This window comes from Acinonyx jubatus, chromosome E2 (genome assembly GCF_027475565.1).
Source record: "Acinonyx jubatus isolate Ajub_Pintada_27869175 chromosome E2, VMU_Ajub_asm_v1.0, whole genome shotgun sequence".
Taxonomy (NCBI): domain Eukaryota; kingdom Metazoa; phylum Chordata; class Mammalia; order Carnivora; family Felidae; genus Acinonyx; species Acinonyx jubatus.
In genome coordinates, this window is record NC_069396.1 from 4,718,685 (window position 1) to 4,744,619 (window position 25,935).

Here is a 25,935-nt window from a genome sequence, read left to right on the forward strand (position 1 = left end):
TGGCAGAGGTGACAGGCGTGTGAACATCCTGTGAAGTGTGATCGTGAGGCAGTGTGTGAGGGCACAGTGCCTGCTACCGTGTTTGTGTCTGTTTTTGTTCTGGCTCGTTTCTGTTTATTATTTTTGAGAGCACAAGCAGGGGAGGGGCAGAGAAAGGGAGGGAGGGAAGGAGGGAGAATCCACGCGGGCTCCACGCAGTCAGTGCGCAGAGCCTGATGCGGGGCTCGAACCCGTGAAGACTTGAGATCGTGACCTGAGCTGAAATCAAGAGCTGGATGCTGAACCGACTAAGCTACCCAGGCGCCCCTGTTCTGGTTCGTTTTGTTAAAGACTTGTGTTTTAAGAGTGGTTTTAGGTTCACAGCACTATGGAGGAAGATCTGGGATTCCCCAGGTACCCTGGGCTTCCTTTTATTTCGTTTGTAACGGACTGAATTTGTGCCACAGTTGTAGTTGTTATATCAGAACGAGTGTGTATCAGGCAGGGAACAAACAGATACTTTCCTGCCATATTCCTCGTTTCCTTGAGGATCACTTCTTAACGTCCTCTGTTAGCTAAGGAGCTGGCTCATCAGGCGGTGGGACTGACAGTTTATGTAATTTATTTATTCTCTGTCTCACTGAATCCCTCATCGCTGGATTAGAGCTTGGTGTTTGTTCCTTGATTTTGCACATACTGAAATTGGAAGACTTTCTTAAAGACCATGGACCAGAATTGACACTCACGTGCTTTGACTTAGGTGGGCTGTGTTCCTTGTTCTCAAAGCTACAAAGAGATGTCTTTGGAGCTAGAATGTATTTTGTATTTTCCCCTCAGATCACTCTCTACTTAGATGAGGCTTTAGCTGAGCTATTGTATTGTGGTAATGGGAAACTGTATATTTGAAAGTTACTATATTCTGTGTTTAAAATTAAAGCAAAACAAGGAAATGGTAGTAAACGTTTTTATGTTTAAAATCCTTTTTAAAAAGTTACTGTTGAGTTTAGCTTCTAATGCCTGGGATGTTTTTGTGTTTTAATTAGTCATCTTTGATAAAGGTAGATTTCCAACTCCGTTCTCCTTTTCCCATCCTCTCCTTAGGGGTCAGGGCCAGATTCCTGAAAACGCTGACCCTGGCCAGAGTGGTCTCTGGGGAATAACCATACGCGTGCCAGAAACCCTCTTTTTTTCCCAGCTGTTTCCTTCACCCTCGTTGCATGCAGAAAGGAGGAGGGGAAGGCAGGTGGACTGTGGGTACCAGGTGCGCTCGGGCTTGCACGCTCAGCGGAGGGGAGCGTGTCTCTAGGGCTCCTCGTGGCCACCCTGGTGCTTATGGGAACAGAGACCCTGGCTCCGTCCCCGCCAGCTGTGACTGCGGCCGGGGCTGAGGTCTTGGCCGCACTGCTGACCCCGGCACACCCCTCCCCGTGAGGCAGGCGGGGAGGTGGGGGACGAGGCTTCTGTTTCTAGCAGCTTCTCTAAAGACAGCTGCTTCCAGCATCAGAGACGCCTTTTGCTTTCCTTCTGCCCCTGCGGCAGATAAAAGTGCCACTTGTGGGAGCTCAGAAACGTGCCTGGGGCATGTCAGCTCGCCTCCAGCCGCGCAGCGCTCCGGAGGAAGCAGGACCTGGCTGTTGGTCTGGCCTGTTCACGCTGGGGTGGGGGCTTGTGACGGCTCCTGAACTTCTAGCAGCCCTTTGTTCTGTCATTGAGGGTCCACCCTGGGCACCTGGGGGGCTCGGTCGGTTAAGCGTCCGACTTCGGCTCAGGTCACGATCTCATGGTTCATGGGTTCGAGCCCTGCGTCAGGCTCTGGGCTGACAGCTCAGAGCCCGGAGCCTGCTTCAGACTCTGTGTCTCCCTCTCTCTGCCCCTCTCCTGCTTGCGCTCTGTCTCAAAAATAAATAAACCTGAAAAAGAAAAAGAGTCCATCCCATCTCACCTCCTCTTTCTCTGCTCACCTCAGATTTTGCATCCAGGGCTATCAAATTCCGCCCACACTTCCAAGACCGGCCACCATCGTAGAAAGATATTCACAAACTGAGGAAAGTCTGTTTTCCTTTGTACTTGGGAGTTAAAATTTACTTGTACGTATGACACACAGACATACAAAAATGAGCCTGTTAATGTCCTGATGGTTGATGCCCGTGTGTTACTAAGTTCCTGGCCAGGTAGAGCCGTGCGTTCTTTTGTCCAGGTGCGTTCTGATGACACAGGGCTCCGGCCGGCCTCAGGTGTGGCTGGTTTTGTCGGGCCTCGTCCACCTGTCGTGTCTCGCACACAGGCCTCCAGAACAACAAAGGTGGGCCGAGGCCATTGGCCTCCTCAGGTGCTGGACCCCGGCCGCGTGCTGCAGACTGCTCTCGGGGACCCGTCTGTTTTCCTTTCCTTCTGCCACCAGGGGATGTCCCAGCTTGTCTCCTTCCTTTTACCAGCAGGCCTCCCTTCCCCGGGGGAGCCGGTAACTCTTACCTGTTCTTGCCTCCTGTAACGACACCCTCTGAGGTCTGTTCAGTTGAGTCATGGGGAACATACGTGTCCCTGATAAATTTAGGATAAAGCCGTGTGGGAGGCTAAGAAGTAGTCAGTCCTGAGACAGGTGCAGAAACGAGCACATGTTCTCCGTCTCATCCTGCCTGAGCTTTCCCACAGAAGCTCCCATTGTAGGCAGCACAAGGTCCGAGGCCACGTGTTTGCATGAACACACATTAGGGGTAGTCCCATGTCCCTCCTCCTCCTGAGCGAGCGTGAGCAAACACGTGATCTTCCCTCCAGCACAGTCCGGAAGCGAGAGCTCGTGAACCCGGCCAGCATGAAGCAGGCCCTCATCGCGTCTGCCCGGAGGCTTCCAGGTGTCAATATGTTCGAGCAAGGCCATGGCAAGCTGGATCTGCTCAGAGCCTATCAGATTCTCAACAGCTACAAACCGCAGGCAAGGTCGGTGTGCCTCCTTTAGTTAGGCCTTTCCTCTTCCCTGGGCTCTGCGGGTGCTTCTCCCTGCGCACAGGATATCAGCCTCAGACCGGGAACCGATCACTGGTCACATGACATGGGACCCTCGGGTGGCGGGGGGGGCTTCACGCTGCTGCTTCCGCAAGGGGGCTGCCCGGCCGCGCTTGGACCGCCTTCCACATCCTCACGTTCTGTTACTGATAACGCAGATGGTTTAAAGTACTGATTTGCCAACTTCTTTTTGTTTTATTTTTTTATATTTTTTAATGTTTATTTTATTTTTAAGAGAGAGCACGAGTGGGGGAAGGGCAGAGAGAGAGAGGGAGACAGAATGTGAAGCAGGCTCCAGGCTCCGAGCTGTCAGCGTGGAGCCCAGCTCGGGGCTAGAACCCACAAACCGCAAGATCATGACCTGAGCCGAAGTCAGATGCTTAACCGACTGAGCCACCCAGGCGCCCCTCTTCTTTTTACTTCTAAAGCTTTGTTTTGAAATAATCTTAGGTTTGCAGAAATTTGTGAAACTGGTAAAGCGTTTGCCACGTACCCTTTACCTGGCCCCCCCGACGCCAGCACCTTCGCTGACGGTACTTTGCCCGTTAAAGCCAGCGAAGAGCCCTGTGCTGCGAGGGACCCACGGACTTGGCCCCCGGCGACCGGGCCCCGGTGCTCCATGTCCGTTCGGCCCGCGTCCAGGCCTGTGCTCGTTGCCCGGCCTGCCCGGCCTCCTCCAGCCTTGGCTCTCTGTCCTTTGCTGTCACTCGTGACTCTGACGCCTTGGGGAACGCTGGTTACTCCTTTGTAGGCAGCCTGCCTCTCGATGGAAGTTTGTCTGATGCTTTCTCACGATTAGTTTGAGGTTACGTGTTTTTGGTCAGAGTTGTTTTTTGCTTTTAATTTTGAAATCTTCATTTGAAGCTGTTAGATGCACAACACAGTTTCACAAATAGTGCGCGAGGACGGCATCTGACGTGACGTGGTGCAGGCCTCAAAGCCTGGAGATGAATGTTGCCCTGAGACTATGCACTGATCTCCAGACTGTGCTCAGGTTTCCCCCACTGTGCACCGCGGTCCTGTTCCGGGTGCAGGATCGGCCACTGTCCCGCGGTGCGTCTGGCGGGCCCGTCTCCCTGGTCTCCCGTGGGGATGCTTCCTCGGTTCCCGTTCCTGTCATCGCCGGTGGTGTCCGTTGGCATCATGGGATGGAGGCGGTCGCCAGGGTGGGGGCGGGGGGTGATGTCCAGGAGATCGGCTGCGGGGAGGGGACAGGAGGAGTCCGAGCGCTGCGCAGCACAGGTGTGAGCGTGCCTCTGCCGGCGGGGAGCTCTTAAAGCAGGGCGGCCCGGTGGAGGAGCCTGTGCCCCACGGGACGCGCCCGCTCCGGTGCCCCTGTGTTCAGCCCTGGCGGGGAGCGGCCGAGGGTCCGTCAGCCGTGCTCCTGCGGCACATGAGCAGCGAGGGCCGGTGGCCCCGTTGCTGACCCCTGCCAGGCTTCTCTGCTGGGTCACCGCCTGTGCCTCTGTGACTGCTGGGTGTCTCGTGCGGACGCGCTTTGAGATGATCTGGTTCCTAACGTCCTTCGACTCATGCGTTCTCGCATCCGTGGCTGGTTCTCGCCTGTAGCAGTCTTGCTGTGGAGACCGCCTCGTGGTGATTTTCTGTTTTCCTCATTCCTTCCATGTTCGTCCGTCGGAATTCTCCTCTGAAGAAGAGCTGTCCCGTTTCTCTCCTTTACTTACTTACTCAGTTATTTATATCCGTGTGGGCCCTTGGATATTTAGTTTACTCTCTGGATTATGGTGTGTTAGTCATTGTTGATCTTGCTGCTCAGAAGTCCCGGATTTGGCTCCCGGAGGCTCCTTGTAGCTGGCTGCTGTGCCTTTGCAGCGTGCCTCCCTCGTTTGAGCGCTTTGTCACTTTTTGGCAGCACGGGATGGTGACACGCTTCCAGCCCCAAGGCTTGGTGTTCGTTCTCGCTCCACGCGGCCCTGGCCCTTCGATGGGAGGGCGCGCTCGGAAGCAGGGCCCGGCAGCGGTGCGTTCCCGGCCCCTGTGGCCATGGTGGCTCCTAGGCCCTTTCAGCGCACGGCCGTCCGCACGCCGTCTGCGTCTGTCCACGGTTCTCGTCCCAGGCTTCCCTCCCCCTACGTGGAATGGCTTTCTCCGCCACGTCACCCACAGAAAGTTTACCTATTTGCCCAGTCCTCGGAATCCATCCCGGGTAGTTTGAGAATTGCTGCCCCCTCCTTGTGTGAAAGACAGATGTCCTGACTCGAGTGCAGGACTTGTGTCTAGTCCTCACCTGTGGCTTCCCAGCTTATGGTCCTGCTGTGCCCCAGGGTTCCTTGGGATCCTTCCTTCCGCCCGTCAGTGGCGCTTTGCTGTTCAGTTTTAATACAGTTGAGTTCATTAGTTGGTGTTTCTTTGTGGGAACCACCCCCCCCCGCCCCCCCCCCCGCCCCTCGTGGTTGATTTCAGCGAGTCGTGTGTCAGGACGCGAGACCTCACCCTGGGTCTGCCGGCAGAGGTGTGCACGAAGGGCCCCGCCCACCCCTTCTGTCCCTGCTCCCACCCCCCAGTCTCTCCACCCTGACTGTGGGTGACAGTCTCGTTAGTTTGGGGTTTGTCCCTCTTGTATTTCGTTTTGCACAAACGAGCAGATACACATTTATGTTCCTGCATCCCTTTTCTTACATTAATAAGAGCATCACTGCAAGTGCTTTTTTTTGGTTTTGTTTCTTTTTTTTTTTTTTTTTTTTTGCACTTTGCTGTTTTCACTTCACAGTACTTGGAAATCAGTCCGTGTCAGTCCATCTTTCTTCTTTTTACAGCTGCGGAGCACAGATGGTACGTGTGCTTATGTGGGTATTTACGTTACTTCGGCTATTTTGTAATCATAAACTGTTGCGGTGGATGTTATTGTGCCGGTGTGATTAGTTTCGTCGGAGGTGTGTCTTCAGGAAAGTTCCTGGAGGTGGGATCGCTGGGTCCCAGTAGAAAGCGTGGGTGGCTTTGTGAGGTCCTGTCCTGCTCCCCGTAGGAGGGTTGTGCCCCAGCCCCACGGGAGCGCACCTACGTGACCCAGAGCCCAGCCACAGGATGTCCTGTCGCACCCTCCTTCCGGCCAGTCGGGGGGCGCAGAGGGGCTCACGGCCACTTTCACGTGTGTACCTCCCATTCTGAGTGAGGGGGACGCTGCGTTCACGGTGAGGGGCCACATTCACACCTTTCTTGTCAGTTGTCTGTTCATTTCTTTTTCCCGTTTTTCTCTGGGGTTTTTTTTCCTCCGTTTCTAAGAGTTCTTTACAACTAGAGTTACCGACTCTTTGTCAGTGCTAGACTGCGGTCTTCCTCTCCGTGTGTCGTTGCCTTTCTACTTGTGTGCAGTGTTTGTTGCTGTTCAGTGTGTTTTTCCAGTCGCCACGTCGGTCAGGCTCTTGTTATTGGAGCCACAGAAAGCTTCTCTCTACACTAACGTACGAGGATGCCACCCACGCCTTCTCCTCCTGTGTGTTTGCTTTCCTTTGTGTGCTGGAGACTCTCGGGTACGTGTGCAGTTTATTCTTGTGCGTGGTGTGAAATACGGATCTAACTTTATTTTTTGCCACGTGGCCACCCGTTTGTGAGCTCTGTTTGTTAAAAAGTCCGTCTTTGCCCCAGTGATTTGCGAGGCCGTCACTTGAGACCCCGGGTCCAAGGTGTTCACCGGGTGGTCACGTACTCATTGTCTGGCCGGCCACGGCCTCTAGAGTTCTAGAAGGGTGGAAGGAAAGAGGTGTTCCCCGCTCATCCGGCTGCGCACGAGCAGTGTGGGCATCCCAGCCTGGTGGCCTCTTGGCCCAGGGAGCGTTGCAAAGCCAGTTCCCTGGTGCCAGCCCGGCCCTGCTGCACGCAGCCCTCAGGTGCCTGTGCCGACGCGCCCCCGCGGCTGTAGCGCTTCCTCGGCCCTTTGGTGACACGCCCTGCTCTGACGCTGTGTTCTTTGTTTCAGTCTGAGCCCCAGCTACATAGATCTGACTGAGTGTCCCTACATGTGGCCGTACTGCTCCCAGCCCATCTACTATGGAGGGATGCCGACAATCGTCAACGTCACCATCCTCAACGGCATGGGCGTCACGGGAAGAATTGTAGACAAGGTGACGCTGCTCTCTCGCTTGTGGTGAACTTTGATATGGTCCAGCCTTTGTGCGTTGTCCCTTTCTCCTGACGTTAGAGGACAGGTTCTCTGCGCCCATCCAGGCTGCCAGGGTGTTGGGCGCAGTGGTTTGTTTTCTCCTGAGTCCTTTGTAGATAAGCTCGGGATAAGGTAATGGAAGCAGTCTGCTACTTTGTGACTTTGGCCTCTTGAATTTGGCTCCTGAATAGACTAACTGCACTTGATTCTTCATTATAATTTCTCACCCGTAATTAGCAGCCCCCCGTAATTACCGTATTCTTGAGTGAGCGTGAGTGGGCCCCCGAGTTGAAAAGGTGTGTTCCTTTCTTGAATTTTGTCCCTATAATGTGTCATACTTGTTGCATAAACATTATCATAACAGTAAAGGACGAGAAAAGAGAACACAAAAATCACTCCCAGCCCCAGCACACGAGCATAGCCACTGTTTGTAAAACATGCTTTTCCAGCCCTTACCTGAAGGACGTGTTTTTGTTCTCTGTGCAGCAGATAGAACTTAAGCCCCCCCCCCTTTTTTTTTCAGCTCTCATTATATTGTAAACATTGTTAAATGTAACTTATGCACAGCCCCAAGGTACCTGGCTAACAGCTGTGTAGTATTACATAGAATTATTCAGTTATAATTTACTTACTACCTTTTTAACCAAAAATGCTTTTATTTTAGCCTTCAGGGAGCAATCTGTTCTTCTTTTTCAAGATAATCATGATTAGCTACAAAAATGGGCATTTACAATGCAGCTTTATATAATCTGAACGTTAAAGGTTGAACGAAATTGGTTTAGTTGTCGTTATAAGACAAAACAGTCTAGCACAAGTCAGGGAAATCCATTCATACTTGGGTCCTTGTCGTCAGCATTGTTCCAGTATTTCCATTGAGCAAACTCTGATCTAATTTAGTAAGCCTTTCTTCCCATGTGATTTGGTACAGAGTTGTCAGGAGCACCTGGGTGGCTCATTTGGTTAAGTGTCTGACCTAGGCTCGGGTCAGGATCTCGCTGTTCGTTGAGTTCGAGCCCCACATCAGGCTCTGTGCTGACAGCTCGGAGCCTGGAGCCTGCTTCAGATTCTCTGTCCTCCTCTCTCTCTCTCCCCCTGCCCCGCTCATGCTCTGTCTCTCTCTCTCTTTCTCAAAAATAAACATTAAAAAAAAAATTATGAGGGGTGCCTGGGTGGCTTAGTCGGTAAAGCCCTTGACTCTTGATTTCGGCTCTGGTCATGATCTCATGGACTCAGGAGTTCAAGCCCCACATGGGGTTACATGCTGACAGTGCAGAGCCTGCTTAGGATTTTCTGTCTCTCTCTCTCTCTCTCTCTCTCTCTCTCTCTGTCTCTCTCTCTCTGTCTCTCTCTCTCTGCCCTTCCCCTGCTCACTCTCTGTTTCTCTCAAAATGAACAAGTAAACTTAAAAAAAAAAAACTTAAGAAACCAAGTCGTCAAATCTCAGAAATCTACCAACCATTTCCTTATCATCCTTCTTCACTGTATGAATTCTTTTTTATTTATTTGTTTGAGAGAGAGAGAGTGAGTTGGGGAGAGCGGCAGAGGGAGAGAGAATCCCAAGCAGACTCCACACTTAGCGCAAAGCCTGATGTGGGGCTCGATCCCGTGACCGGAGGAACCTCAGGTCATGATCAGAGCCGAAACCAAGAGTCAGACACTCAACTGACCGAGCCACTGAAGTGTCCCACTCAATATGAATTCTTTTTTGTTTGTTTATTTATTTATTTTGAGAGAGAAAGAGTGCCAGCAAGGGGGGGGGGGGGGGCAGAGAGAGAATCCCAAGCAGGCTCTGCACTGTCAGCACAGAGCCAAACATGGGGCTCGAACCCTCAAACTGTGAGATCCTGACTTGAGCTGAAATCAAAAGTCGACGCTTAACTGACTGAACCCCCAAGCACCCCCACAGTATGAGTTCTTGATGTTAAATTTGTCCGCAAGCACGGAGGCAGCAACTGTGGCCGGTTAGCGTCGTGTTAGCCCCATGGCTGTGCTGTAAGTGGCCTGTATCTGTCCATAATTTGCTTACGGGTTCCCCCTGCTCAGACAGGGGGTTCCAGCTATAAACATTCCACCAAATATCTCTGCTTCTATGGTTTCCTTTTCTTCTGAATTGTTTTCTTAACGTAAACTACCTGGATTGGAATTCGAGTCAGAGGGTTTGGACGTTATCGTAGCCCTCGCTTGGTACATGCTGCGAATTCTTTCCAGAGGTACATCTGCTAAGACTGCTGCGGGCAGTGCTGCCAGCGGCCTCCAGAGGGCGCTGGCTCCACTGCCCGCATGGGGCGGTGCAGCCCTTTTTTTCTTTTTAATTCCATGAGGTTTTTAAAAATCGAGATAGAATTCACATACTACAAGATGCACTCTTTTAAATCCGGTGATTCAGTTAGTTTCCAGTATATTTGCAAGTAGTAATTGCAGCCATCGCTGTTCTATAATTCCAGAACATTCTCATCATCCCAAAAGGAAACCCTTGTTAGCAGTCATTCCCCACTCTCCCTCCTCCCAGCCCCAGGCACCTCCCAACACGCTTCCTGTCTCTCCGCATTTAGCGGTGGAGGACAGTCCATATACACGGGGGCCTGGGCGTCTGGCCTTTTACGCAGCCCGTGGTGTCTTTACGGTTTGTCCCCTGGTAGCGCGTAGCAGTGCTTCCGTCCTTTGTAAAGCTGGATGATGCTCCCCCGCGTGGATGGACCACGTTTGCTTAGTCATCCATTGGACGTTTTTGGTTTGTTTCTAGATCGTTCATTTTTTTAACTTAAAAACTAAGGATGAGGGGGCGCCTGGGTGGCTCAGTCGGTTAAGTGTCCGACTTCAGCTCAGGTCACCTCAGATCTCACTGTTCGTGGGTTCGAGCCCCGTGTCGGGCTCTGCGCTTGGAGCCTGCTTCGGATTCTGTCTCCCTCTTTCTCTGCTCCTCCCCTGCTCTCTTGCTCGCACTGTCTAAAAAGTAAATGTAATAAAAAACATTAAAAAAAAAACAAAACTGGAGAGGATCAGGTGGGTATCTTGCCGACCGTGCATTTCAGTTACCTGGGAGTTCACTCTCTCCAGGTTGTATCACCTCTTGTGTGAGTTGACTCTCCATTCCTGCGGCCGGCTTTTTCTGCTGGAATTTAGGTTTTCTCAGGCAGTGTGAACAATGTCTTTCTGTCCTAGAGAAATTAGCCATGGATGTGTTTTATGCAACAGTTTCTCCCAGATTACTGTCTTTTTCTTTTTTTCTTAAATTTCCTAAAGTTTTTTTTTTAACGTTTATTCATTTTTTGATAGAGACAGAGCGTGGGGGGGAGGGGCAGAGAGAGAGGGAGACACAGAATCCGAAACAGGCTCCAGCCTCCGAACTGACCGCACAGAGCCCAACGCAGGGCTCGAACTCACGGACCGTGAGATCATGACCTGAGCTGGAGTTGGACGCTTAACCGACTGAGCCACCCAGGCGCCCCCCCCTCCCCCCCGTCTTTTTTTTAGTACAAGTTGTAGTATTATTTACTTACTTATTTTTGGTTTTGTACAAGTTCCACACTTTGATATGGTTGAGTTTTCATCTTTTGTGATTTTTATTGTTTCAAAAATTAGACACTTCATTTTCCAGAGATCCAATAAAATCTCGATTTTATCTTCTAACGTTCCTTTTATGCTTGTAAAATACTTAGTCCTCTCATCACCGTTGAGTTAATTTGATATATGGCCTAAGAGATGGCTAAAAATTAACTTTTCTGTTGGTCGCCAGCGGTTCCAAGAGTGTTTATCACAGATCCCTTTCTTTCTTCCTTGTTTGTGATGCTGTATCCTGCAAATATTTCTCTTTTTCAGATTTGTTTGTTTGTTTGTTTGTTGTAAATATGCTGACTCACTTGGGGACAATATTGCTCTCCGGCTTGCGAGGGAAATGAGTAATTTGGGTTGATTTGAAATACGGGTTCATTTCCTAAGAGGAAATCTGTGTTTCTTCCAGACGTCTCCTCTCGTGCCTCCTTCCTCAAGTCGCGGGGGGGGACTGAAGGGGCCGAGCCCCCTCTTCCTCTGGGCGTCCCGCAGAGACCTCTCCCTGCCCAGCCAGTAGCTTTGCAGTCTGAGTCTGGACAGTTAGTCCGTGCCGTTGCATTATTTTATTCCTTTAAGTTAACGTTTAATGTGATTCTTGAAGCATATACCGAATCCGAGTCTGTTCTCAAATTGGACGGATTTCATTTATTGACGTTCTTTATCAGATGGAAGTTCTTTGCCAAAGCGTGTGTCCTCCGTTTTTAAGGCTGGGGAAAGAATTCTCTTTAAAACTGGAGGCTGCCCTCTCTCTCAAATAAACGTTTTAAAGAATCCAGAAGTACAAAAAATAAAATTGGAGGCTGCCCCAGATAGTGGTTTCTAGACTTTTCTAGTGGGTGACGTGCCCGACGTCCTGTAGTCTGCTTTGGTTATAGCTTGCCTAGGGTCTGAGGATAAACTCGACTTTGCACTACGTCATGAAATATTAACGCAGGTGACTCGGGTGAGCGTTTCACGTCAGCCTCTGCCTTTGTCCTCCAGCCTGACTGGCAGCCCTACTTACCACAGAACGGGGACAACATCGAAGTGGCTTTCTCTTACTCCTCGGTGTTGTGGCCTTGGTCAGGCTACCTGGCCGTTTCCATCTCTGTCACCAAGAAAGCGGCCTCGTGGGAAGGCATCGCACAGGGGCACGTCATGGTCACCGTCGCTTCCCCGGCAGAGGTGGAAGTAAGTGTGAGCCAGGGAGGGGCCCGTTCTCCCGACCCCTGTGCCGTCTCCTGCCGGGGTCTCGGGGTGGGGAAGCCCGGTTGGAGGACGTGTTGGGCTCCCATGCCGTGACCCGTGCTCCCCGGGCCTGTAGAGCCGCCGATAAAACCTACTCGGCAGCGGGCGACGCTGCCTCCCATTCTGTTGCCGGGCGACGGGAGATTCCACCGTTCCGGGCCACGTTTCGGGTCCACAGTGGTTGCAGAAATGTGCCTTCTCCAGGAGGGGCCCTGTAGTCTAGGAGTTTTTAGGAACAGGGTGCTTAAATTTTACGTCATAAACTCTTAGACAAAGAATTTTAACGGGACAGGTTTTACGGTTCTTTCTACCTTCATCAGTAGGAATTCTCGTGTTCGAGGTATTTGCGTGAAATTGGTAGACAGTGATTTTTTAAGCCCCAGAGCCCGAAGGTTTCTTCTGAGCCCAAGGGGCCATTCAGATTTTTGTAAATTTCGTTCAGTCAAAAAGTGGTGCAGAGCAGACGTCAACCGTGAAGCTCCCGATTAAGGTGAAGATCATTCCTGCTCCCGCCCGGAGCAAGAGGGTTCTCTGGGACCAGTACCACAACCTCCGCTACCCGCCCGGCTATTTCCCCAGGGACAACCTTCGGATGAAGAATGACCCTCTGGACTGGTAAGCGGCCGCCACGGCAGGACTGAGGGTCACCGCCCCTGAGCTCAGGGGGCCCAACCTCCGCGCCCCCCAGACGTGCTCAGGGCACTCCGTGCTCCTCCTTCCGGACTCCTGTCCTGGGCACTGGAACCCCGAGCTTGCCCTCCATTGCCGTCTTCCCCTACTTCTGCTGGATCCGTCAGCAGATCCTGTCAGCCCTGCCTCCGCAGTGCCTCCCGGATCCTGCCCTAGGGGCCGCTGCCATCCACCCTGCTCCCCACCTATCACCCCCGCGCAGGCCGCCGTCATTGCCCGCACGGCGTCCCAGCCTCCTGGCCAGTCTCACTGTGCCCCGAGTCCATTCTCCACGCAGCAGCCCTGGTAATCCTGACAAGCAGAAATTGGGGCACAGTCGGCCTAAAACTCTGCGTGGCTGCCTATCCAGACTTCCTCACGTGCCAGACCCCCTGGTCTGTCCTCCGCCCTCCAGACCCTGCCCCGTGCAGCCCCTCGGCCTGCCCTCCTGGCCTGCCCCCCTGGCCTGCCCCCCGGGGCATCTGTCTTGGCTGCCGCCGGGCCTGTATGCCAGGCTCACTGCGGCCCTCGTGTGAGTACCGGGGTCTGTGGGGGGAGGAAGGAGCCCCGAAAGCTTGGAGTCGGCCGCTTACAGGTGCGGTGTGCCCTCTGTGAAGACGTTTCTTACTAGAGGCAGGGGGACAGAAGTGGTGAGAAGGTCGTAGGTCGAGGGAAGGCGTCCTGGGGAGGCACACGGGCTCAGCCCTGTGCAGGAGCTGGCTCTGAGGGGCTGGGGCCGGGGGCCAGGCAGAGAGAACGAGCCCTGGACCCCTGGCGCCTCCGTGGGGCGGGCGGGTAGCGGCTTAGGTAGAGGGCACGGTGGTAAAGTGAGCGCGTTCGGGGGGAAGGGACGGGGAGGTGACCGCGTCTGCGAGGCACGGTTCGCATACTCCCCAGCCGGGGCGGCTTGTCCGGAGCCTCTGCGTTCCTGTGCTGCATCTGGGCGGCGGCTCTTGCCACGGATGCCACCGCCAATGTGACGCTTCGGCGTGCTTTACGCACCAGCTCTTGGGCCGTTCCTCCTCCTCGTGGCGTCTCCTTCGAGCGTGTGCCACACGCACGACTTCCTGTTATCAGCCGTCTTCCGTGTGAGCCCAGAGGACGCTGGTCTGGAGAGGCCGACTTCTGTGCGGGGGCCGGAGCCCCCCAGGCCTCTGCCGGCCATGAGCCGCACTCCTTCAGAGGCGCCCGGGTTTCCGAAGCGGCCCTGTGGCTAAGGCTTCGCCGCGAGGGGAGAGGGGTCACCCTCGCGCGCGACTTCCTGTTTTTCAGGAATGGTGACCACATCCACACCAACTTCAGGGACATGTACCAGCACCTGAGGAGCATGGGCTACTTCGTCGAAGTCCTCGGCTCCCCCTTCACGTGCTTCGACGCCAGTCAGTACGGTGAGTGACCGCGAGGTGCCGGCCGTGCGTGGGGAGGTCGGCGAGACGAACCGCGGGGTAGAAGAGGCGGCGAGGGAGCGGGCGCGGGGCCTCCTGGTCCTCGGGGGGCTGCAGCGGGGCTCTGGGGCAGAGTGGCCCTGTTCCCGTCTGGTGGCAGTGGTGGTGACCTTCAGGTAAAACGGGAGCTGCCAAACTGGGGACGAGGACGTTTGCACGTCTTTTGTTTATCTGCTTATTTTCATTAAACTGGTGCCGCGTTTTGCTTCTCGAGTGGGTGAAACGTGGCTACGTCAGGGGTCACACGTGACACGGAGGCCAGGGTAGTTTGTGGGTGTCTGTGCCTTTGGACCCCGGTCCCTTCTTGCTCACCCCACCCCCTTCTAGAGTGCCCGCGGGGCCACAGACCGAATATTAGAACCTGACAGCTTGACACATGGGCGCCACCGAAATGCCGTGTTTCTGAAGCAGTGACGCCCGCGGTTCCGAGGCGTGACTCACCACCGGCACCTTGTCCCTCAGGAACCTTGCTCATGGTGGACAGCGAAGAGGAGTACTTCCCCGAGGAGGTGGCCAAACTGAGGAGGGACGTGGACAACGGCCTCTCGCTCATCGTCTTCAGCGATTGGTACAACACGTCCGTCATGAGAAAAGTCAAGTTTTACGATGAAAACACAAGGTACTGAGAGCAGTTGGTATCTGGCTTTTCGGGAGTGCAATTCTTTGCGGCCGGTACAGCAGATGACTGGCCTGCTGGCGGTCCTCCCGGCCGTCGGACGCAGGCTCAGACGCTCGGGCGGCGCGGGCTCCCCTCCCCCAGTGAGACGTTCCCCAGAGAGTCGCTGGCGGAGTAGGTCCGCCGCTCCTTGATGCCGGGGACGGAGCGAAAGGTTCCTCGCCTTCCCTTGTTGACCTTCGATGCTTGACTTTGGCTTTTCTGCTTGCTCTTTTCCATGCTCCCGTCTCTGCTGTGGAATCTATACACGTGTAAATGGGTCGAAGGAACCGTTATTTCAAGGAACCTTCCAGTAGATTAGTTCTTGGTCAAGGATTCCCAGTGTTTTCTGCATGTGTCTCCATCACATCTCGAATTGTCTTCCTCAGAGCCTGCGACTTACTCGCACTTCAAAGGCTCCTTCCTCCTCTCTTTGCTTTTGCGGACCCTCTCAGGCTCCAGGCCCTATGGCGGTGTGCGTAGGGACCTGCCGTGCATTGCGTGTAGTAGATTTATCTGGGGTTTATTCTGCACGCTGGCCGGAGCACGTGCGCCGTGTTACCACTCAGAGCAGACAGGAGCTTACAGCTGAAACCTTAGTGTGCACGGGCAGGCCTCTGCAGGGGGATTCGCTTCGTCCCGAGAACACGGAGCGTCTGGGGGCGTTTTAACCCCTGGTGACCCGCACCCCTCGTTTCTTCCGCAGGCAGTGGTGGATGCCGGACACCGGAGGGGCTAATGTCCCTGCTCTGAACGAACTTCTGTCTGTCTGGAACATGGGGTTCAGCGATGGCCTGTATGAAGGGGATTTTACCTTAGCAAACCATGACAGTAAGGTTTTGCGTTTGTTTTTTAATAGGGGCGCATTCGCTCTCGAGATGCCCGAGCGGAGGCTGTGTGTCTTTGACGTCGGGGTTTCGGAGGGAGGGAAGGGTGTGATGGCTAAAGAGGTAAGGCCATGGGGAGAGCCGCCGTCTCTAGGAGCGACTTCTGTATTCCGTAGTAAAACCGGGCGGTAACACCGCTGTTGTTTCATCCGGACTCTTAAAAAGAATATTTTCTGCAGCATTCGCAACCTTCGCGCCACCTGTCTGCTGCTTTACACGCTGTGTGTTCCCAGAGGAAGTACCTCCTGGGCCCCAGCGAATCAAATCCCATTTACGAAATCACTTTGCACGTCCCACTTACGTTTCCCCACAGATGAGCTTTTGGTAACTGGCTTCTAGAACAACATCCTGAGCATTATTGTAACTGGCTGTGCTCGTCCTGACTGAAAGCTCAGACTTCTCAAGTCTGTTCAGAAACCGTACGTTAATAGCATTTTTTAACTTGAATTCCGACGTAATTACTTGTTACTTAAGCATAACCAGGTGTTAGCAGCCTTTGTCTTAAAAGTAACAATAACGTTAGGAAAATTATCATATCTGAAAATTATCATATCTGAAGACTGCATCTTAGGTCAGTGAGTAGCTCTCGATAAAGTGTTAAGCATCTCTGTGTCACTGTAACTCTGAACTTCCTAGTGTATTACGCGTCAGGATGCAGCATCGCTAAGTTTCCAGAAGATGGCATAGTGATAACACAGACTTTTAAAGACCAAGGTAAGGAATGCTGCTTTGGTTGCTTTCCTTTTTTTTTTTTTTTTTTTTTTTTAAGTAATGGTTTTATTGCCTATAATTCACATTTGCTTTTTTAATTTTTAAAAATTTTTTTCACATTTACTCTTTTAAGGTGTACGATTCTGTGATCATCGGTGTATTCACAGGGTTGTGCAGCCATCACCGTTGTTTGTTTCCAGAACATTTTTATCACCCTGTATCTATTAGCAGTTTTGTTTTTTAAAAAAACTTACTGTGTTGGGGCGCCTGGGTGGCTCAGTCGGTTGGGCGTCCGACTTCGGCTCAGGTCATGATCTCGCAGTTGCTGGGTTCGAGCCCTGCATTGGGCTCTGTGCTGACAGCTCAGAGCCTGGAGCCTGCTTCAGATTCTGTGTCTCCTCTTCTGTCTGCCCCTCCTGTGCTCAGGCTCTGTCTTGCTCTGTCTCTCAATAATAAGTAAACATTAAAAAAAGTTAAAAAAAAAATAACTTATTGTGATATGATTTGCATGGTACCTACTTTAGGCAAGACTTCTGGGTGGTGGCTCTGGGGGCTGCAGAGATAGCTAAGTTTGAATCTATGTGGATACTGATCACTGCAGACTAAATGGGATTTCCCACGGGAGGGCAGGTGTTGAATATTTGCAGATTTTCTTTTTTATTTAAACTACCTTCAGAGTTGCTTGAAATTTTCGTTACTGTTTGTGAATTATTCTTCTGTGACTGCCAAGATGACTAAAATTTTAGAAAAACGTCGACTGAATTTTAAAGCTCTTAACTGTGTACAGAATATTAATTACACAGTCATCTCTTAAAATTCCCCTAAGAATTGGAAGAAAATAGGGGCACGTGGCTGGCTCGGTCAGTAGAGAGTGGGACTCTTGATCTCTCAGGATTGTGAGTTTAAGCTCCTCCTTGGGTGTAGAGGTTACTTCAAAATAAAATCTTAAAAAAAAAAAACAAAGAATTTGAAGGAAAGAAAGGGATCTTCCCTCGCAGTTCTGGTTCTAATGAAGTTTAATGTTTGCTGTAATTAGAAGTTAGGGAGTTGGGGCACCTGGGTGGTGCAGTCGGTTAAGCGTCCGACTTCAGCCAGGTCATGATCTCGCGTTCCGTGGGTTCGAGCCCCGCGTCAGGCTCTGGGCTGATGGCTCAGAGCCTGGAGCCTGTTTCCGATTCTGTGTCTCCCTCTCTCTCTGCCCCTCCCCCGTTCATGCTCTGTCTCTCTCTGTCCCAAAAATAAATAAATGTTGAAAAAGAAAAATAAATAAATAAATAAATAAAAAAGAAGTTAGGGAGTTGCATTCGTTGAAAAGGACAAAGCAGAATTTCCTGCTTATCTATGTGAATTTCCAAGATAGAATCTACTTTTTTATTGCCTGGAGGGATTTTTTTCCTTTTCATCGAGGCGAGGTCAGTCTGTGAGCAGATCTGTGTTTAAAAGGTTGCATTTTAACTGCAGGTACACAAATGATTCTGTCTTCCCCGTCACTGGCCGGGTTTACCATGGGTTAGTGGCTCCTTCTGAAGTCTGTCTCTGCCCGCTGGTGGTGTTTCCGGTGCGGGTGTCAGCAGCGGCCTCGTCATCAGCCTGTTGCTGCCTGGTTTTGAGGGGAGAGGAATCACAGTGGATGTGAGGGTGCCTACTTTATTGTGTTCTGTTAGTGAAAATAAAAACGAATTACCTTGAAGTCTTTTCTGAGGGGTTCTTTATATCCAGATGACCTTTTAGTTGAATAATCCTTTGGGTACAAAACAGGAATTTGACAATCTGGGTTGTGCCGGGTCGAAAGGGACCCTTGTCAGAAACAAACCTGTGACCACGCGGCCTGTTTCGTCGGTTTTACCGCTCTGTCTTTCCCTCCAACAAAGAGAATCTGGTTTTCTCTTCTGCTCTGTTCCTGCTGGGATTATCCACAGGGAGCAGGAAATGCCGTGTCTTTATAGCCGCAGACATTTCAGACGTCACCAACGCGGCAAGTGGCGAGATGACGATGTGCGTCGTCTCCAGTGCAGAGGAAGGCGTTTGCTGCAGGGCTAGACTCTCAGATCACGTGGGTCACCGGCATCTGCCGTCCGCGGCACTTATGTGCCTGTGACTTCTTGATTCGTTAGACGCCGTAACCTGTGTCATCGGATTGGGCAGAGGTCAGGGAGCTCTGCTGTTGGAACATTTGTAATTGTGACACAGATATGACAGGTGTCGTAAATCTGCATTTAAAGCATACGGGCGGAGGATCTAAAACGTAGTGACGTTTGTCCTGACTTTGAGTAGTGAAACACAAAGCCGGGGACACGTCACCAAATCCTCAAAGGTGTGTCTGTTGAGTGGCTGGCCGCCCCTGTGAGTGTAGTCCCAGGACAGAGGCCTGGAGCATGGTCGGAAGGGACAGAAAGCCGCTCTTAGGATTGTAGGTACCCTGTATTGCCATTTCCAGGGAACACGTCAGAGGACCGTGTGGAGGTGAGTTTTGCTAAAACCCAAATTCGTGGCACTTAGGACGTTGTCCTTTGTAAAAGCTCGCACCGTCGTGATTGGTTGGTGGAGTTTGCTGTGATTGTCGGTGCTGCACGGGCTAAATGTCAAGTGGCGACTGGAAAATCATTCCTCAATGTTTTTTTGTGGTGCTGTTATTTCAGGATTGGAGGTTTTAAAGCAGGAAACAGCCGTGGTCGAAAACGTCCCCATTTTGGGACTTTATCAGATTCCAGCGGAGGGTGGAGGCCGGATTGTGCTGTACGGAGACTCCAACTGCTTGGATGACAGTCACCGACAGAAGGGTGAGGACTGATGTGTGGCCGAGAAGCAGACTGGGATTCGTGACCATGACATACCCCCCTTGTCCCTGAAGAGGCACCGGTAAGGTGCTGGAAAATAGAGGCCTGCCCGTGAGAGCCAGGTGGGCAGGTCCCAGCTGCTTGGGTTGTGTGGAGCTGTGGCTGGGTACCCCTCCCTGAGGAAGCCCCAACAGACCGCATGCGCCTCGTGCTGTCGTCACCAGGCGGGCGGGGGCCAGGGCCGTCGCATTCAGTGGCGTGGCTCTCTGCCTGACCCGCCCCAGCGTCCCCCTCTGGCGTCTGCACGTCACAGGCACTGCCACACGGGGGGCCCTTTCCGGGCCGGACCTGCTCTTCCTGGAGGGCCGGCGCCTGGCTCCCCTCCCAGACTTGGGGATTTGGCTGTCACGAGCCTTCATCAGTGGGGGTGTTTGGTACCCCCGTCGGGGGTGGGGGGCTCGCACAGGGGGACTGGTTCTTAGCACCCCTGTTCTTTGTCAGCGTCTCTCTGTGCCGCCTCCGAATTTGGGGGTTTGAGTCTGAACGCAGTTTATGTCTCATTTTGTAAAGGAGGAAATGGGACGTAAAAAGTGGGGCGTCTTTGGCCTGGCGAGGCGACAACAAAACCAGGTCCTGGAGAACGGGGCTGGGGAGGGGGTGGGCACCTCACGTTTGCGGATAGGGCAGGTAGGGGACGGCCCGAGCAGAGCAGAGAATGAAGGCCTGGAGCGTGAGCTGGGAGCCGTGTGCTCCTCTCTCTGGGTGAACTTGAGGTTGAATAAATTCCTAGCGTTTTGTGTAAATCCTTAGAACGTGGCTGGTCTTTTTAAAAAGGTTAAAGTCACAGCTGAAAGGAGATTGATGTTTTATTTCCATAGAGGTTTTCTTTTAAGACCGGAGATCTCCTGGTAAGAGTCTTTATTAAAATTTTAAGTGCCGGAGAGGGCTGTCGTGGTTCTAACACTCACGGTGGCAGTGCTCTGAGCACGTGGCCAGAGCGCCCTTGGGTGAGCGAAGTGCCTGCCGGTGTCGTGTGGCGGGGGCCCGTCCGGACCCGCGTGGCGGCAGCGGCTGGGTGTGAAGACACGGCGGCACCCCCATCTCCCGATGAGATGACCCTCCGTGTGGGTGGCGGCCGGCGCCGAGACTCCCTGCGCGTCCCACAGAGTGGCTGACTGTCCCGTTGGTGTGTGTCGCGCGTGGGGCCCACCGGCCCAGATTACTAGACTCTGTACCTGACTTGTCACCTGCGGTGACCTCGAACCCACCTCCCAGTGGAGTGCACGCTCTGGTCTCTGCTGTGCCCTCACAGTGCAGACAGGACAGCCACTGGGATTGGCAGGAGCTCTGGTGCCCCATTTCTTTTCTCGCTTGGACTCCTGTCGTCTGAGCCGTTCTGTCACAGGGTCTGGCCGTCCCCGAGTGGGCTCCGTTCTGTCCTCATCACCCAAAGCCAGGTGGCGCTCGGGCCGCCTGTCCAGCCCCGAGCCCGGTGGCAGTGACCCACCTGAGCCCTGGGCCGGGAGTGAAGCCCCCAGTCGGGTCCTATCTGTTGTGCTGTGACCGTGTGACCGGGGAGATTGTGCGCTTCTCAAGAATAGGCGATTCCCCGTCTCCCCTCACTCGGGGGGGGCGGGGGGGGCTTTTATTTTCCTGTAGGACTTCCTTAGAAAACTCTGATCCCTAAACAGCACGCCTGTTGCACCCACAGACTGCTTCTGGCTCCTGGATGCGCTCCTCCAGTACACGTCATACGGGGTGACCCCTCCCAGCCTCAGCCATTCCGGGAACCGGCAGCGGCCTCCCAGTGGAGCCGGCTTGGTCACCCCAGAGAGGATGGAAGGTGAGTGAGCCCGTGGGCGCTGGGAACGGGGCCCGGTAGTGGTGCCACGGCTCCTCTCTGCCGTTCCCCCGGGAGCAGAGCACACGCTCACCCCGAGGCCCTCACGCTGCCCAGCCCCACAGTCCTCGTTCCCCCTCACAGAGCCCTGGCTCCCGGGGGTCTCTGGGAAGAAGGGCCCGCGTTCTGGGTGCTCACGGGTGCCAGGCACTGGGCCGGGCGGTCGTCACGCGGATGTCCTCACCAGGCCTCTCAGAACCCGTGAAAATAGAGCCCGTTCTTTCCAGTCCTGACCTGGAAACGCAGAAGTCCCGGGTCGGGGAGGAGGGGGTGAGCCGTGGCGACCTGCGGCCTCGCCCACTCTGCGTAGGGCAGGGCTGGCCCAAGTGCGCTCAGGTCCTCCCCGCCAGGACCGCAAAGAGGGTAGCGTGAGCCAGGGATCCGGTTCCGCGCCTTCTAGTGGCCACGGTGGAAAAGGAAAAAGAAGCAGGTGAAATTCATTTCAGTGAAATACGTTGGCCCGGTTCACCCGAGTGTTACTGCTTAAACGTGTGACGTTCGACCCGTGTCGCTTGCTCAGTAGCCGCGTGTGGCTGCAGCACTGAACGGTGCAGATCTAAAGAATAGGAAATTTGGAAATGCAGTTTTTGCTTTTGCCTGAGAGTTAAATACTCCAAAAGAGGAAGACGGTTTTCGAGAAGTCTCTGTACAGGTTAGATTCCTCAGGTACAGCCTCGTGCCTGTGTCTGTGGTCAGTGAAGGTCGCCAGGCCCCTGCCCCCGCGTACTGTGGCCACCGTAAAGGGAGTGGCCGTCCTGCTCGCTCACTCTCGGTGATCACCCGTCCCCGGGGCACCGCTCAGCGCATGCTCCCCCCAGCCTGGCAGACAGGTTCACGGGCGCGTAGCAGGCCCGTCGGCAGGGGGGTCTTCCCCTTCGTGTCCTCCTGACGGCCGTGGTTTTCTGTTGTGTTGACTCTGCCACAGGGAACCACCTGCACCGGTACTCCAAGGTCCTCGAGGCCCGTCTGGGAGGCCCGGAGCCTCGGGCCCTTCCGGCCTGTCCACACCTGTCATGGGCCAAGCCACAGCCTTTGAACGAGACCGCTCCCAGGTGAGTGCCTTGCTGTGCTTTTCCGCTCCTTCCTCGGGGTTTATGATTCATGACTTTTTTTTTTTTTTTTACGGGGGAGAGTGGAATTTTACTGACATCGTTACCAAGTAATCAGATCTTCCAGCTTGTCATCTTGTGATGATATTTAAGTTGGCGAGCCCCCGTGTCGACCTTTACAACTGTGCTCTCTGGTGGCGTCCTGCCTAAAGGAGTGCTTTGGGCAATGAGCATTTTGTTAGATTTGGTTGATTCCTGCTTAAAAAGCTGAGGTCTGACAGTGCTGTCCCTTGAACAGAAGCTCTGGCTCCTCCGGCTCAGGGTTCAAGAGTCGAGCGCTCCCTCTTTGTGATGCGGGTTCTGGAGCGCCGACAGGTCCTTCTGTCGGCCCGAGGGGCCGAGGCTGCTCAGGGTAGGGGTGCAGCCTGGCCCGCGGCGTGTCTGTGCCCTCACCCCGGCGCCCGGTGTGGTCCCCGAGGGAACGACTCCCGCCACGACAGGGTGCTCGCCGCACCTGTGGACGCGGTGTCCAGACTTGGCGAACCTGCCCGGTGCTTCATGACAGTAGCTCCGTCCGCCTCTTCATCCGCCTCCTTTCCTTTCCGAAGCCGCAGCTGGAGTTACCCCTGCCGTTCCTCTCCGGGCACGACAGCCAGCTCAGCGCGCCGGTTCCCGTGTTTTCTCCCCGACTCCTCTCCCTGTTTCCGGCAGGGAGGATGCGGGCTTGTGCTGACGTGGGGTCGTGGCGCAGTGAAGCAGGCGCCCGTGTCCCGGGACAGCTTGGGGGGCAGACCTCCTACGAGTCTCCTTCGAGTGGTGCTGTGGGAAATCACCCCGCCCCCAACCCCGCAGGCGGTACGCCTCACGCGCCCGGCCGCTCAGGCACCCTCGCCGGGCTGTCCGCCGAGCTTGGATCTCGGCGGGCACGGGCACTGGGGTGGCCGGGGACGGAGGGCCACCGTCTGCTCTGAGCCACCAAGAGGAGGCTGTCCGCACGTCCTCGCAGAGCATGGGGCGCACTGCTCCGCTAGAACACGCTCGGCAGAAGAGTGCGGGGTCGGAGACTCCTCCTGTCTTCGTCAGCTGCTTCTTGCCGGAACTGATTATGGAGTATTTTTCCATTCCAGTTATCATCCCATCGTTTAATCGTTTCTGATAAGATTCCATTTTTACATCCCACTTATTCATAACCTCCCACGATCCTAGCGTCCAGACCAGACTTCGGTTCCAGCTGCGGTCAGCAGTTCCCACTGTGGACAGTGTTGGCCCAGGTTCCCACAGCCCGTTTTTTTTTTCCCCACGCTGCTGTTGGGGACTCAGAAACGGATAAGCCTCGCTTGGTCTGTATGTGCGTCCACGTCCGTAATCTGTGAGACGCCAGCCGGCTGTCGGGAGGCGTGCGGCGCCTGGGCGTGGCCAGCCCCGCCGGGGATGGTTCTTAACACGCCCGCTCGGCGCAGCCTTGTCTCACACTTCGCGTCCCGTTGAAAATCATTCTCGGTCCCCAGAGACCTAACTCTGGGTCTCGATCGTGAAGCTAAGAGACGTGAGACCGTGTCGGGCGGCTCCAGACAGCCCCTGAGAGGCCTGGCGTCCGTCCGCCCCGTGCCGAGTGCACGCTTCCGTCCGTCTCTGACGTGAAGACCCATCTCTCTCTCGGTGTCTTTGCCGGACGTCCGGTGTCCGTCCCTAGAGTGGCCGCACCCGAGAGGGGCCGTGGGCAAGGTGCCCCCCCTCCTTCCATCAGAGCGTCACCAACTGCTCAGGCGACGGTGCGGCACAGCCCGCCGTCTGCACGCTTGTTCAACGAGGCGGTGCCGTCCCCAGATAATTAAGTTCCGGAGCTGGATCTCACTGTCAGGGGGAGCACACAGCCCCGCACACGTCCAGCTGCAGGTCGCAAAGCTTCCGTGGCACCGATCCCATAACGGCGTTGTGAGTTTCATTTTTGGACTCATGAGACCTGGAACATACGGTCAGATCCTGGGAGGCGGAACAGACCGTTGTGCTCACTGGCATCCCGCCAGTAGGTGGTGCCTAGGAAGCCCCTGCCCAGACCCGCGTCGCCCCGTGCCCCTTCACCCCACCCCCCCGGTGCCCAGAGAGCCGGGTGTCTTTGCTTCCACTTGGCCGAAGTGAGAGACCGGCCTTTTCCAGGAGAGGCCGAAGCAGAAGAACGGGGAGTTCGTGGTCTGCAGACACCCTTTATTCCTTTCCCTGAGCTGGCCAGAGCGGCCTTCGGACGGCCTGTTTGCGCCGTCGTCTGCCCCCGGCGCCGGCCCCCCTCTTCTCTGGGTGTGGTCCCGCCAGCTCGGCCGGCCTCGGGGTCAGGAGCGGGAGTAGCAGCGCTGCCGCCGCTGCGAGCCCCGCACGGGGACAGAGCACGCGTGTTTCCTTCCTTCACGCCCGGCCCGGCGGCCCGCCTCTCCCGACTGCTCGCTGCCGCTGCCGGGTGGTGTTACTGTCGTGGTGGCCGTGAGGTGAGGGCAGAGGCGGGGTCTGGCTCCCGGCGTCCCTCAGAGGGCAGGCTCCCCCGCAGAGACCTGCACGCGCCTTCGGCCGCCCGGGTCCCCGAGCCCCGGCTCCGGCTCCCGTCCTCAGGCTCCTTCCAGAGGCCAGCGCGCGCTTTCCTCTCCCGCCGCTCGGGGACGTGGCCGCTAAGCAGAAACAGGCTCTTGGGGGCCCGTTAGGAACCCAGTAGGACTGAGCCCTGCTCTGAGTGCTCACAGCTCGTGTACACGGAGTTGGTTCTGACATTTCTGTCTTGGGACCTGGAAGCTGTCCCTGGTGCGCACGCAGCTGGACTTGGGTGTCGATGGGACGTCGCTTCGCTTTTCTCTTTAAAGCAGTTGTTATTTCTCAGGCATTGACTGAGCTTCGTAGGCTAGTGCAACCGCTTATTTTTGTCTTGTTTTCATCCATTTTCCTGAAGTAATCTTTGGAAACATCAGAAGCTGCTCTCCATCGACCTGGACAAAGTGGTATTACCCAACTTTCGATCGAACCGCCCTCAAGTGAGACCCTTGTCCCCCGGAGAGAGCAGTGCCTGGGACATTCCTGGAGGTCAGTTCTTCGGGGCTTCCTTGTGCTAGAGCCTGTTCTGGTTTGTTCCGGTACCCCCCTCCCCCCCCATCCCCCACCAGGTGGGCCAGAAGCAAGCCTGAAACATGAACTAACACGCCATGATCCCTTCAGAACTTTCTGCCTGCATTTTCAATATGAATTTCTTTCACGATAGCCACGTGCTACGCTTAAACTTTTTGCAGTAGGGTAATTTGCATACTCTCGTTAAAGTTTTGCAAACAAGGGTGTATTGTGTGTCCCAGGGAACGCCTGCCATCTGCTGGTCTTGGTCCCAGCCAGTGGCTGACCCACCCTGGTTCCTAAACCCTTAGCGCAGAGGTCTCCACAGATTGTCTGGTCTGGCCCACCTGGGATGGGGCTTTACTAGGCTGGGATCCTCCATTAAAAGTAGCTTTGTGTCCCTCAGTTGCTCTGACGTGGTCCCCTCGTTCCACATGACATGGAACGTCCCCTACAGGCAATGGCTTAGGGACCGGTTTTCCCTTACCCGGTCCTTCCAGCATGGCATGGGCAGTTTCTCTCTGGGGATCCCTGTGCTCTCCCCAGAGGTCACAGCTTCCCAGGGCCTACTGCTTCTGGGAATTGGCACCATAGCCCCTGTGCTCCAACCCTGGGAACTTTGTGTGGTGAGGCCGAGCTCCTGAGGGCCTTGCCTGGAGTCAAGGGGTGCACTGATGATGGTCCGTTCTGGAACCCCAGCATCGCCCGGTTACAGAGTCATACTGACAAACCAGGGATCCTCCAGTGGCCGCTCTTGTTTTCTAGCCTTGTGTCCTACGTGTGGGAGATTTTCCCAGGGGTCGGGGACTCGGCCAGCCGTCCTGCTCCCTGCCTGGCCTCCCCGCTCGCCCTCCCTCTCAGCTGCTCCGACACCCGC

The 25,935-nt window shown here is 54.6% G+C and overlaps 1 protein-coding gene across 1 annotated transcript in view; it reads left to right on the plus strand.

The window, feature by feature from the left end:
- MBTPS1 (membrane bound transcription factor peptidase, site 1) overlaps window positions 1-25,935 on the plus strand; it is a 52,373-nt gene that overhangs the window by 25,297 nt on the left and 1,141 nt on the right. The window contains exons 11-22 of the mRNA XM_027076299.2: window positions 2,755-2,916; window positions 6,920-7,064; window positions 11,636-11,824; window positions 12,324-12,496; window positions 13,823-13,938; window positions 14,458-14,614; window positions 15,357-15,481; window positions 16,174-16,251; window positions 18,888-19,028; window positions 20,737-20,868; window positions 21,851-21,977; window positions 24,907-25,037. Coding sequence (XP_026932100.2) covers window positions 2,755-2,916; window positions 6,920-7,064; window positions 11,636-11,824; window positions 12,324-12,496; window positions 13,823-13,938; window positions 14,458-14,614; window positions 15,357-15,481; window positions 16,174-16,251; window positions 18,888-19,028; window positions 20,737-20,868; window positions 21,851-21,977; window positions 24,907-25,037 — 1,676 coding nt within the window. The remainder of the gene's footprint in view (window positions 1-2,754; window positions 2,917-6,919; window positions 7,065-11,635; window positions 11,825-12,323; window positions 12,497-13,822; window positions 13,939-14,457; window positions 14,615-15,356; window positions 15,482-16,173; window positions 16,252-18,887; window positions 19,029-20,736; window positions 20,869-21,850; window positions 21,978-24,906; window positions 25,038-25,935) is intronic.